This window comes from Canis lupus, chromosome 32, assembly GCF_048164855.1.
Source record: "Canis lupus baileyi chromosome 32, mCanLup2.hap1, whole genome shotgun sequence".
NCBI lineage: Eukaryota > Metazoa > Chordata > Mammalia > Carnivora > Canidae > Canis > Canis lupus.
In genome coordinates this window covers 13,689,651-13,703,788 of record NC_132869.1, presented here as the reverse complement: position 1 = coordinate 13,703,788, position 14,138 = coordinate 13,689,651, and the positions used below count along the sequence as shown (strand labels likewise).

The following is a 14,138-nucleotide window of genomic DNA, read 5'->3' as shown; positions in this document are numbered from 1 at the left end:
TGAATGTTTTTCTCTTAATATTCATCTGTAATTTTATGTATATAACACACACATGATGGAATACTTTGTATCGTAATTTTTATTTTATTTTTTTGTCTTAAAGATTTATTTTTATTTGTTATATATATATATATGTATACACACACACACACACATATATATATATATAGAGAGAGAGAGAGAGGCAGAGACACAGGCAGAGGGAGAAGCAGGCTCCATGCTGGGAGCCTGATGCAGGACTTGATCCCAGGACTCCAGGATCGCGCTCTGGGCCAAAGGCAGGCGTGAAACCGCTGAGCCACCCAGGGATCCCCTGTATCATAATTTTTAAATGAATCTCTTGGGGTGCCTAGATGGCTCAGTGGGAAGAGCATGCGATTCTTGATCTTAGGGTTTTGAGTTCGAGCCTCATGTTGGGTGTACAGATTACTTAAAAAAATCTTTAAATGAATCTCATATTAGTAGACATTTAAGGTGTTTTGTTTCCTATTCTAAATAATAAATTTGCATGGAACAGTAGTGTACCTAAGTCCTAATTCCATCAGATCATTTCCCAGAAATGGAATTATTGGGCAAAGGGGTATATAAAGTTTTAAGGCTGTTTATTGTCCTAGTGCCATTTAGAAATATTAAACCACTATACATATACGGAGCTCAGCCATACCTCAGAGTCTCAAATTTATGACTTTTTATAATCTGAGAGGGTAAACAATACTAGACATTGAAATATCAGCAGTTATGAAATATACAGAATGTTTGGCAGCCTATATTGATTTCTCTTTCCTTTAAAAATCATAGGCAATTAATGCCTTACCAGCAATGTCTAGTTTTAATAGCATTTATATCAGGCAAAACAACACACTAAAATTAAGTTCTTACACAAAGACATGCCTAAGCTTTGGCTTATTTACTTTTTTTTATGTTAAGGTATTATTTAAAATAAAATGCTGTTTTTAGTGGATAGATAGTTTGATGAATTTTAGTAGTTGTCTACAAATGTGTAACCACCACCACCATCAAAGTGTAGAAGAGTTTCCTCACACTAAAAAGTTTCTTCATAATCCTTTGCTGTTCCCTACCCTCCTGATTCCCTCTTCAACCTTAGGTAACCATTCGTCTGCCTTCTGTCGCTATTGTTTTGATTTTCTTGAGAATTTCGTATAGTTGGAATCATAAAATGTATATGGTCTTTTATGTTCTAGTTCTTTAGCATATTTTTGATGTTCATTCGTATTGTTAGATGTATTAACCTCTTACTCCTTTTCATTGAGTACTATTCCATAATATAAATATCCACAGTTTTACAGTTTTATTCACCAGTTGACAAACACTTGAGTTGCTCCCAATTTTGAACTATTATGAATAATACTGCTATAAACATTTGCATACACATCTTAGTGTGGACATAGGATTTTATTTCTCTAGGGTAAATACTTAACAAGTGGAATTTTCTAGGTCATATGTAATGTCTCTTTAACTTTGTTAAGATACTGTCAGACTCTTTTCCATTTTGCCTTTCCATCAGCAGCAAATGAGAGTTGCAGTTGTTCCACATCTCACCAACAGGATGTAGTCTTTTTAACTTTAGCCATCTTTGTTGGTATGTAGTGGTGTCTAGTTGACTGATGATACTGTTAGTTTTGGATTTTAACATCTATTTTATGAATGCTAGCATATTTTGAAATAGTAGGAAGTAAAATAAGTATATATTCCCACATTATGAGCACTGAAGTGGGCTGTGTAAGCATTTGTTCATATGATTACTATGTAATTGAAAGCCCATCAGATAAATGACATATTTTTAGAAGTTGGGTGATGTATAATTAAATTAAAGGGCGTTCCTACCCTTAGAAGGAAAAGTTAATACTTCATTGTTTTTGTTTATCTTATGCTTATTATAAATTAGTGGTTCACAGGAAAAAGATTAAAGTGACCTGTGTTGTTGCAGACTGGGGATTTATGAGCTTTGTATTTCTGAGATTATGGCCCTAGAGTTCTATAATTCTTGAACAATTGATTGAGAAACTTTAGATGAATTCAAAGACACAAGAGAAATATTTTGAAGAAATAGATATATTTCTTTTTCTTTCTCCTTAGGACATTTTCATTCCATCTCCAAGTTTGGAAGAACAATCAAATGATGGGAAGAAAGGTGGAGATCTGCACAGTTCATCTTTGACTGTTGAGTGTTCTAAAACTTCAGAGATTGAACCAAAGAATACCACTGAGGATCTTGGGCTGTCATTGACAGGTGATTCTTGTAAGTTGATGCTTTCTACAAGTGAATATAGTCAGTCCCCAAAGATGGAGAGCTTGAGTTCTCATAGGATTGATGAAGATGGAGAAAACACACAGATTGAGGATACGGAACCTATGTCTCCAGTTCTCAATTCTAAACTTGTTCCTGCTGGAAACGATAATATCCTGATGAATCCAGCACAAGATGGCCAAGTAGAACTGAATCAGAATGATAAAACGAAGGGGGATGATACAGAAACCAGAGATGACATTAGTATTTTAGCCACTGGTTGCAAAGGCAGAGAAGAGACTGTAGCGGAAGATGTTTGTATTGATCTCACTTGTGATTCAGGGAGTCAGGCAGTTCCTTCTCCAGCTACTCGATCTGAGGCACTCTCTAGTGTGTTAGATCAGGAGGAAGCTATGGAAATTAAAGAACATCATCCAGAGGAGGGGTCTTCAGGGTCTGAGGTTGAAGAAATCCCTGAGACTCCTTGTGAAAGTCAAGGAGAGGAGCCCAAAGAAGAAAATATGGAGAGTGTCCCATTGCACCTTTCTCTGACTGAAACTCAGTCCCAAGGGTTGTGTCTTCCAAAAGAAATCCCCAAACAAGAATGCCAGGAAGCTATGGAAATTGAAACCAGTGTGATTAGTATTGATTCCCCCCAAAAGATTCCAGTACTTGACCAAGAATTGGAACATAAGGATCAGGAAGCGTGGGAAGAAGCTACTTCAGAGGATTCAAGTGTTGTCATTGTAGATGTGAAGGAACCATCTCCCAGAGTTGATGTTTCTTCTGAACCTTTAGAGGGAGTGGAGAAATGCTCAGATTCCCAGTTGTGGGAGGATGAGGCTCCAGAAATAGAGTCATGTGCTGAGAATAGAGCTGATACCCAGGAAGGAAAGAGTGCAGAATATGAAGGAGATTTGAAATCAGTGACAGCAGAAAAGGAACCTGTAGAAGTACACTCTCCACAACCTCCTTTGACTTTAGTGAGAGCAGATGATGCTCTGAAACCTGACCAGGAGATGCAGCAGGCTGAACCTCAAGAAAAAACCCATAATTCATTAACAAAAGACTCAAAAATAGCTAATGCAAAGCAGCTGGGCTCAGGTGGAGAAGCCCAGCAGCTGGAGAAGGCCTCTGCCCATGCTTCACAAAGCTTCTGTGAAAGCTCTAGTGGTGAGTGTGCTTATAAATTGTTCTGTATTTCCAACCAAATTATAACTTGGAAGGGAATATAGGAGAGAATTGTGCTTATGTCAGGGCTAAAAATTAACTTAGAATTATGTTTAGGAATAGCCAGTGATAGTTGGGAAGTTGAGAATTTTGCAATGTGTTTTTCTTTTGTAGCTGTAATTATTTATGGAATCATCCGAGGTTTATGTGCTTTATAACTCAGAAATGATCAACATGAATTTTCTAAGTATTTAGAAATCACACCAGTCTGGTGTTTTCTACTTAGGTCCCAATCCTTTTTTATATTTCTGTATTTACAGTTGCCTTGAAATACAAGGATTTTTTTTGATTACCCTACATAGTAAAATATTCAGAACTCTATTAATGAGTGTATTGTTACAGAATTTTTTCCTCTTTCTGGGCATTAGGTAAAGTTCTAAATTTGGCTCAACGTATATACATCTTAAACATTAAACTGGAAAAGGTATTAGTTTATGTTCTTTACCTATTTTATTGAAAACCAGAATGAGAACATAGATTACTTTCCGAAATATTTGTAGAATATTCCATGTAAGATTATCTGAAAAGAATCTAAACTTTCTAAATGCCTAGAGTTAGTAAAATTTAAAAGCAAAACAAACTCCAAAAATAAAAAATCAAGTTACAATCAAGTTACAAAATTAAGAAAACAAGCCTCTAGGGATTTGGAAATGAGAAACAATATTTGGCCATTATCCTAGCTATTAGTATAGGTGGCTTATGCTTCTTGTCTAGAGGTAGTACTTTTTTTTTTTTTTAACTTTCAAAATTGCCCCTATTCATTAGGTTTTATATACAGGATTTTTTATTCATCCTTTACAGAACAAGAAAATGTTATAGCTAAAAAAGAACTTAGGGATTAAGAGTTCAGTCTCTTCTTTCTAAAGTCATAGGTAGTTAATAATTGAGGTAGGACTAGGACCTAGGTCTCCTAATTCTGAAGTCTATGCTTTTTACTCCTGTACAGTTGTGTAATATAGTTACTCTGAATCTGACCAATTATGCCAAAGAACTATCTGAATGATCTAATTAATATTCTGTATTGTTTAGTATTTTTATAATTGTGTTATATCTAAATACTGTTGTTGACTTAGGCTCAGAAAGTGTTAGGACCTATAGATTTTTTTTTTTTTTAAGATTTTATTTATTTATTCATGAGACAGATACAAATAGAGACAGACACTCAGAGGGAGAAGCAGGCTTCCTGCAAGGAGCCCAATATGGGACTCCATCCCGGATCCTGGAATCATGCCCTGAGCCAAAGGCAGCCGCTCATCCACTGAGCCACGCCCCCCCCCCCTCCCTATAGATTGTTTTAATATGGATACTTAGAAGAGCTTTTTAATTATTTTAGCATTTATATGCAAAAGACTGTGAATTCTTGCTTACACTATTAATTGGCAGGGACAGTTTTTTTTTAAGATTTTATTTTATTTATTCACCTAGACACAGAGAGGCAGAGACATAGGCAGAGGGAGAAGCAGGCTTCCTGCAGGGAGCCAGACACGGGACCCAATCCTGGGACTTTAGAATCACACCATGGGCCAAAGGCAGGCGCTAAACCGCTGAGCCACCCAGGGGTCCCCGGGACAGTTTTTATAGTAGACATTGCTGTAATAAACTTATTTTACTAGTATTTATCTAGATTGTTGAAAATACTAGTAAGTTACTTTCCGCTTACTTCAAGATTTTAGTTTTGAGTAAATTAAAAATAGTGAAGACAGTGGTTAGACTGTTAGAGAATTAGTCTAAAGTAAATCATTTGGGATCCCTGAGTGGCTCAGTGGTTTAGCGCCTGCCTTTGGCCTGGGGCGTGATCCTGGAGACCCAGGATCAAGTCCCACTTTGGGCTTCCTGCATGGAGTCTGCTTCTCCCTCTACCTGTGTCTCTGCCTCCTCTTTCTCCCCCCCCCCCCTCTCTCTGTGTCTCTCATGAATAAATAAATAAAATATTTTAAAAAATCATTCAAAAGGGCATTGCTAGAAAAGAGAAAAAATTATACTTAAAGTACAGTTGTTTAGTTACCAAAGTTTAAGAGAGCCTAATTTAAATGAGAGTAAACTCAAAAGTTAATGATTCTTTAGTCTGTAAAGACAAAATGAAAGGTATGAATTGGTTGAGTCCCAGGTTTGTTCAGTTAGATTTCTGTATACTAAAGTTAGAAGGATACTTTTGTTTTTTAATAGCTTTATTGACTAAAAAGATACATGCTTATTTGCAAAAGTTCAAATAAGAAAGAGAAGATAGGAAGTTGGGAAGGAAAAGGAGACAATCACTGTAAATGCCTATATTTATAGATAACTGAGAACTTGTCTATTCTCAGACATTTGTTTAAGGAGACCTCTTGAAATTTGAGAAAGCAAATTTAGAAAGATGGTACTTGGAAACCCAGCCTTATTCAACATAGAATACACTTCTGATAGGTTGATTATGTGAAAAATTGTGACAAGTTCAGTAAGTCTATAATTAAAACCACAAATGGTGGTCTGTGGTAGGGAAACTAGGTATGTTTTGTGCTCTAGCTCTAATCTTTACTGGCTTACTTTACGGAATATCATTCTAATTAGCCGTTAATGTCAGAGGCAGACTCTTAGCATAAACTGTTTATGGGTGATGTCACCCAGTATAGAAATTTTTAATTGGGTGGCTTTTAATCTGTTGTAAGAAGTAACCAATTCTCTTGAGCACAAAAGAAGATTAAATGGGCTGTAGATTGTAACAAAGTTAGAAATTGGGGAGGCCTTCCTGACATTAAGGTTTTAATTTTTTTTTTTTTAAGATTTTATTTATTCATGAGAGACAGAGAGAGAGAGGCAGAGCCACAGGCAGAGGGAGAAGCAGGCTCCATGCAGGGAGTCTGATGTGGGACTTGATCCCAGGACTCCAGGATCATGCCCTGGGCCAAAGGCAGGCCGCTAAACTGCTGAGCCACCCAGAGATCCCAACATTAAGGTTTTTAAATATTGCTTTGAACTAATGAATTCCCTTAAGTCCTTAGTAATAAAGACAAACATCCCACTCAGCTGGTTTCATTTTGTTCATTGCTGTCCTTCATAGGTTGGTATGCTGGCATATAAAATAGCTCATGATAATCTGGGATAGCAAGAAAGGACTTGATAATTTAAACAATAGGCATGCGAAATGTCAGAGAATTTAAAATATGTGGAAAATTCCAGTATTAAAGGCTAAAATATTTTGCAGGATGGTGATAACTTGACTAGATTAGTGGTGTCTTTCAGATGTATTGAACAAAAGCAGAGAAATGTCTGAAAGCATTTGGAGGACATTGAATAGAGGCTTTCTGAATATGAATAATTAAAGACTAAAAATAAAGGCTGTTTCTGGTTAATTGAATGCTGACTAAAGAGTTAGGAATTTATCTTCTAGTGGAAACCTTGGCTTTTTGACAAGGAGCTAACATGTTCAAAGTAATATTTTATAGGAATGTTGCTTTGGTTGTGGTATGCAGAAAGAATTGGGGGTTGAGGAAAAGGGGAGACTTCAGACAGAGAAAGTAATTGATAGGCTGTTGTAATAATCCAGGAATGAGTCATTGAAGGCCCAGATAAATAGTGGCAGTGTTGCCTATAAAATTAGACTCATTTTTCCATTGGGTTGTAGGAATACAGCTGGGTCAGTGGTGCTAAAGTAATCTTTCTTTCCTTTTTTTTTTTTTTTTTTAATATTTTACTTATTCATGAGAGATACAGAGAGAGGTAGAGACAGAGGCAGAGAGAGAAGCAGGCTTCTCACAGGGAGCCTGATGTGGAACTCGATCCCAGGACTCTGGGATCACACTCTGAGCCAAAGGCAGATGCTCAGCTGCTGAGCCACCCAAGCATCCCTAAAGTAATTTTTCATAAGTTTTATCTTGTGCAAAGGAAACCCTATTACAGAGAAATAATATTCAGTAAATTAATGATTGCATGTTACATTTACATATTATGGTATGACATAGAAGGATGGATTTAAATGATTTCATAGAGATTTTAAAAAGTCTGCATGATCAGTCATAATATGAGGGATGGTTCCTGTTAAGAGAGCAGTACAGTGCAGGTGATTGTTCCAGGAACCAAAATTCTATCAAATACTTTGGGATGTTTGATGCTTTGTGAGATATATTTTTACTTTTTAGGCTGCAATATTTCTTCTAAGTTCTTCTTTATTAACCTAAAGGACTTGCTTTTTGGGGACTTGCTGGAGAATGAATCATGGAATGGAATGGTTACCTGCCTGACCATTTCTCTTTTTTCTGTTACTATGGTGAAATTCTTTGCCATTTATTTTATGTATGTATGTATGTATTTATTTATTTATTTATTCATTTATTCATTTTTCTCTTTGCCATTTAAAATGTGATTCTCCAGGGTGCGTGGGTGGTTCAGTCAGTTAAGCATCTGTCTCTTGAAGTCGTCTCTTTATTTTGGCTCAGGTCATGATCTCAGGGTCATGAGATCGAGCCCCAAGCCCCAGTCGGGCTCTGCTGCTTAGTGGGGAGTCTGCTTAGGAATTCTTTCTCTCCCTCTCCCCTTCTTCCTGCTTGTGTGCGCGTGCGCTCTCTCAAATCTTACAAAAAAAAAAAAGATGTAATTCTGCAATTCTTTACTCATACTCTTTACAGTTCCTTTAGCTGAGCATATATACATTTTATCCTTTCTTTTTCCTTTTTTTTTTTTTTTTAAGATTTTATTTATTCATGAGAGACAGAGAGAGAGAGGCAGAGCCACAGGCAGAGGGAGAAGCAGGCTCCATGCAGGGAGTCTGATGTGGGACTTGATCCCAGGACTCCAGGATCATGCCCTGGGCCAAAGGCAGGCCGCTAAACTGCTGAGCCACCCAGAGATCCCAACATTAAGGTTTTTAAATATTGCTTTGAACTAATGAATTCCCTTAAGTCCTTAGTAATAAAGACAAACATCCCACTCAGCTGGTTTCATTTTGTTCATTGCTGTCCTTCATAGGTTGGTATGCTGGCATATAAAATAGCTCATGATAATCTGGGATAGCAAGAAAGGACTTGATAATTTAAACAATAGGCATGCGAAATGTCAGAGAATTTAAAATATGTGGAAAATTCCAGTATTAAAGGCTAAAATATTTTGCAGGATGGTGATAACTTGACTAGATTAGTGGTGTCTTTCAGATGTATTGAACAAAAGCAGAGAAATGTCTGAAAGCATTTGGAGGACATTGAATAGAGGCTTTCTGAATATGAATAATTAAAGACTAAAAATAAAGGCTGTTTCTGGTTAATTGAATGCTGACTAAAGAGTTAGGAATTTATCTTCTAGTGGAAACCTTGGCTTTTTGACAAGGAGCTAACATGTTCAAAGTAATATTTTATAGGAATGTTGCTTTGGTTGTGGTATGCAGAAAGAATTGGGGGTTGAGGAAAAGGGGAGACTTCAGACAGAGAAAGTAATTGATAGGCTGTTGTAATAATCCAGGAATGAGTCATTGAAGGCCCAGATAAATAGTGGCAGTGTTGCCTATAAAATTAGACTCATTTTTCCATTGGGTTGTAGGAATACAGCTGGGTCAGTGGTGCTAAAGTAATCTTTCTTTCCTTTTTTTTTTTTTTTTTTAATATTTTACTTATTCATGAGAGATACAGAGAGAGGTAGAGACAGAGGCAGAGAGAGAAGCAGGCTTCTCACAGGGAGCCTGATGTGGAACTCGATCCCAGGACTCTGGGATCACACTCTGAGCCAAAGGCAGATGCTCAGCTGCTGAGCCACCCAAGCATCCCTAAAGTAATTTTTCATAAGTTTTATCTTGTGCAAAGGAAACCCTATTACAGAGAAATAATATTCAGTAAATTAATGATTGCATGTTACATTTACATATTATGGTATGACATAGAAGGATGGATTTAAATGATTTCATAGAGATTTTAAAAAGTCTGCATGATCAGTCATAATATGAGGGATGGTTCCTGTTAAGAGAGCAGTACAGTGCAGGTGATTGTTCCAGGAACCAAAATTCTATCAAATACTTTGGGATGTTTGATGCTTTGTGAGATATATTTTTACTTTTTAGGCTGCAATATTTCTTCTAAGTTCTTCTTTATTAACCTAAAGGACTTGCTTTTTGGGGACTTGCTGGAGAATGAATCATGGAATGGAATGGTTACCTGCCTGACCATTTCTCTTTTTTCTGTTACTATGGTGAAATTCTTTGCCATTTATTTTATGTATGTATGTATGTATTTATTTATTTATTTATTCATTTATTCATTTTTCTCTTTGCCATTTAAAATGTGATTCTCCAGGGTGCGTGGGTGGTTCAGTCAGTTAAGCATCTGTCTCTTGAAGTCGTCTCTTTATTTTGGCTCAGGTCATGATCTCAGGGTCATGAGATCGAGCCCCAAGCCCCAGTCGGGCTCTGCTGCTTAGTGGGGAGTCTGCTTAGGAATTCTTTCTCTCCCTCTCCCCTTCTTCCTGCTTGTGTGCGCGTGCGCTCTCTCAAATCTTACAAAAAAAAAAAAGATGTAATTCTGCAATTCTTTACTCATACTCTTTACAGTTCCTTTAGCTGAGCATATATACATTTTATCCTTTCTTTTTCCTTTTTTTTTTTTTTTTAAGATTTTAATTATTCGTGAGAGACAGAGAGAGAGAGAGGCAGAGACACAGGCAGAGGGAGAAGCAGACTCCCTGTGGGAAGTCTGATGCGGGACTCGATCCCAGGACCCCAGGACCACTCCCTGAGTCAAAGGCAGAAGCTCAACCACTGAGCCACCCAGGTGCCCCTTATCCTTTATTTCTAAAGTTTATTTTGTTTTCTCTTTACATCCCTTCAGATTACTAATTGATATGAGATGGGGTTTTTCGTTGTTTTGTGACTTTGAAGAAAAAAGTGTTAAAGTGCTTCATATGAAACATAATAAAGAATAGAAGTGGAATGGAAAAAGATGAAAAGAAAAATTTGGTTTTAAAGAGAAACTTGGTCTTCATTTAGTTCCTGGCACAGAGCTCCAGAAATTCTTGTAATTTTCTAAGTGTTAGGACTATCTTTTGTTGTTCATAAGAAAGCCTTTCAGACACCTCTGAGTTTATGCTAATAAGGTGATTTAGGGTAGAATCCCTATATAGCCTCAGGACAGGGCTGTACACCAGGAAGACCTAGTGACTGGGTGGGTGAAAGTTTCAGTCCTATCTAACCTCCTCCTGGAAGGAAGGACTGGAGATCAAACTCAAGAAAAGCTCTTAAACAAGATTTAATAAGCTTTCTCCTTGTAATGAGCAAGGAGGATAGATACCTCATCTCAGTTGCATGGGGACAAGAAGCTCCTGCTATCAGAACCCTTCTGGATTTCACCTTCTGTACTGTGTTGTTTGGCTGTTCATATGTGTCCTTTATAATAAATTGGTAAACATAAGTGTTTCTCTGAGTACTGTGAATAGCTCTTATAACTTAATCAAACTTGAAGGAGGAGGTCGTAGAATCTTCAGGGTACAGCTGGTGGGACAGAAACGCAGGTAACAACCTGGCTTTATGATGGGCATCTGTAGTGGGGGCAGTCAGTCTTAAAAGTGGGACTGAGCTATAAATTTGTGGGATCTGATGCTGTATCCAGGTAGATAGTGTCAGAATTGAAAGACAGTCTCTGCTGAGAATTGGAGAATTGCTTGGTAGTGGTAGGATACACATTAGGCAAAATGTTTTGCAAAGGAGCAGTGACTGAGTATGGCAGATTGTAGGTATTTTGAGGTATCAAAGGAAAGTAAGTACGAATTTTCAGATGTTAGGTTTAAGAGGAGAAGTCTGGCACAGTTCTTTTTTTCTCCCAAACTTAGTCGTCACTTCATTAAAAGAAGTAAACAGGGCAGCCTGGGTGGCTCAGCGGTTTATCGCCACCTTTAGCCCCGGGTGTGATCCTGGGGCCCCGGGATCGAGTCCTGAGTCGGGCTCCCTGCATAGAGCCTGCTTCTCCCTCTGCCTGTGTCTCTGCCTCTCTCTTCTCTCTCTCTCTGTGTCTCTCATGAATAAATAAATAAAATCTTAAAAATAAAAGAAGTAAACAAATCACAAAGTATCATTTTTGGCAGTGTACTAATTCTGATTAGTAAAAATTTGAAACCAAGGCCTAGTTAAAAAGTGAAGTTTTGTATCTTGACAAATGTTTTATTGTTTTTTAAAAGATTTTATTTATTTATTCATGAGAGATACAGAGAGAGGGGCAGAGACATAGGCAGAGGGAGAAGCAGGCTTCCTGTGGGGAGCCTGATAGGGGACTTGATCCCAGAACTCCCAGGATCACAACCTGAACCGAAGGCCAATGCTCAATCACTTAGCCACCCAGGCACCCCGACAAATGTTTTATGTTTATATTAATTTATTGGTGACTAACCAAAATGTGTATACTGGGAATGCTCATGTATGTGAGATTTACCACTGTGCAGACATGTAGATTATTACTATTATGGCCTAGAGTGAATGCTGGTCGGTACATCTTACTTCTCACCTCCTGTTCCTCAGGGCCTCTAAACTTTGGGCTTCTTCAGTTTGTCTGTTTTTTGGTTGTATGCTTTATGTCAGTCCTGTTGTTGATGGCCGTAATTGGAACACAGAGGATGGTAGGAGATTGTTTGGGAGCCTTGGTGAGAAGGGTTGGGAGTGAGGCCGATTTGGGCAGCAAAAGGAAAGAATAATTGTAATATTTCTTACAGTTCTTTTCACTTTTACTTTTTAAATATATTTCTGTTTTGGTTTCCTTTTTGTTTCTTTTTTTCCCCCCTCTAGAAACTCCTTTTCATTTCACTTTGCCTAAAGAAGGTGAAATTATCCCACCATTAACTGGTGCAACTCCACCTCTTATTGGTCACCTAAAATTGGAGCCCAAAAGACACAGTACTCCTATTGGTGAGTGACTAACATGTAATGATATTTAAAGCAGAATTTCTGATATACCATTCTTTATGCAAGTGATTCTTTTAGATCTGAGGAGTTGGGTCTGCTTGATATGATTGGTTTTTGTCTTAGGAAGAATATGGTTGTGGTATTTGATTCCATAAGTTTACTCCTGTAAGATATTGAGCGATAATAAGAGAGTGGAAGGAAGGAAGGGAGTATTTATGAGGATTTTACTCTTATTACTTGCAAGGCAGTTGAATCTGGGTACAAAGCAATGATACAGAGCTATTTTTATAAGGAAGGGTCAGGAAATAGGGTAAAAGTACTATTTATTCAGTACCCTGGCTATCAGTTTGCTGCTTGATAGGGAAGGAAAACTTAGGTCCTCCTTCCCTGAAGTAGCCAGTAGTCTTCTGCATTAACCTATTTGTTTTCTCTAGTCAGTGCTGGGAGGTAACAATCATGCCGTCTGGAGTCTCCTGCTACCTATGCCTGATGCTTTGCAGATGTGGGTTGGCTGAGGGCTCATGCAGCATCCTTTGTCCAGATGCAGAAGTGGAACTGAATCCTGTTGCTCCTCTTAAGACCAGGTGTCAATACTAGTGCGTAGTTGTTGATACTGTGACAGGATCTATCCTAGGAACCCCCTCAATCCTGCAGAGCTGTGGAACCAAACAGGCAAATTGATGACCTTGAATTGTAGTTTTCATGTTTGTATTTTAGTGTTCTTCTTTCTTCCTCCTTCCTCCTCCTTACAGATATTAGCAACTATCCGGAGAGTACCATAGCAACCAGTGATGTCATGTCTGAAAGCATGGTGGAGATCAACGATCCCATACTTGGGAATGAAAAAGGGGAGCCTGGGGCTGCCCCAGAAATGGATGATAAATTGTGTCTAAGAATGAAACTGGTCAGTCCTGAGACTGAAACGAGTGAAGAGTCTTTGCAGTTTACTCTGGAAAGTAAGTTTTATTTTCTGTTAGTCTTGGGTAATTAGTAGGTACAGATCATCTGAGAAGTATTTTCTTTCTTCTAATTACAGTAATTAATACTTGTATAATGATAAATGAATCTCTAAAGTCTTATTCTTGAAGTTTTAATTCATTGCTTTCGGCTAGTCACTGTCTTGTTACTGAAGATGCTTCATTTTATAATCTCTAGTGTTATGTTTCTTTGTATTAAACCTTTGTTTTTAAAGTAATCAGTTTCCATATTCAGAAACAGTTCAGGAGAGGTTAGAAAATGTAGAATTGAGGATTCACTTTATAGGCTTATGTTGACTGTTTCTCATATTAATTAATTGCACATTGATTGGTATGGCTAAAATACAGGGAAGGTACAAAGGAGGCTGCAAAAGTAGGATCCAGTTCAGAAAGGCCTTTTACATCATGCTGAGATACTGAAGAATTTTAGGTAAGGGAATAATACCAGGTTTGCTTTTTTAAAAGGCTCAGCTGAGTGTTTAAAAACTTTTGCCTTGGTGCATTATGCCTTGCCTTGCCTTGCCCATTTCCTAGTCTCATGCCTGGAAAACTCAGTCTTTGTTTAACCAGGAAATAGGGTCATTAGTAGTGGAGGTGGAGATGAGGGGATGAATCTGAGCAGTACATGGAATAGAGAACCTTGGGACAAGTTGAATATGGAAGTAAGAAGGAGGGAAAAAGTACAGAATGAATCTACATTTGAATTAAGTTTTCATGATAGTACTCTAAGGTAGGTAATATTTCCAGTCATAAAGAGAGCTTTTAAGTTACATACCTAAGTAAGGACACACACACACACACACACACACACATTTTAAAAATATTTTATTTATTTTATTTA

General features: G+C 37.6%; 1 protein-coding gene across 10 annotated transcripts in view; it reads left to right on the top strand.

The window, feature by feature from the left end:
* TP53BP1 (tumor protein p53 binding protein 1) overlaps positions 1 to 14,138 on the top strand; it is a 102,050-nt gene that overhangs the window by 54,187 nt on the left and 33,725 nt on the right. For 8 of the 10 annotated variants that reach the window (XR_012022815.1, XR_012022816.1, XM_072809254.1 and 5 more), the window contains 3 exons: positions 2,098 to 3,421; positions 12,204 to 12,323; positions 13,073 to 13,276. Coding sequence is in view for 8 of the 10 variants with exons in the window: in XM_072809254.1 (XP_072665355.1) it covers positions 2,098 to 3,421; positions 12,204 to 12,323; positions 13,073 to 13,276 (1,648 nt within the window). In the remaining 2 variants the exon portion in view is untranslated. Of the gene's footprint in view, positions 1 to 2,097; positions 3,422 to 12,203; positions 12,324 to 12,672; positions 12,905 to 13,072; positions 13,277 to 14,138 lie in introns of those variants that run through there. The other 2 variants (XM_072809256.1, XM_072809258.1) reach the window with 2 other exon arrangements.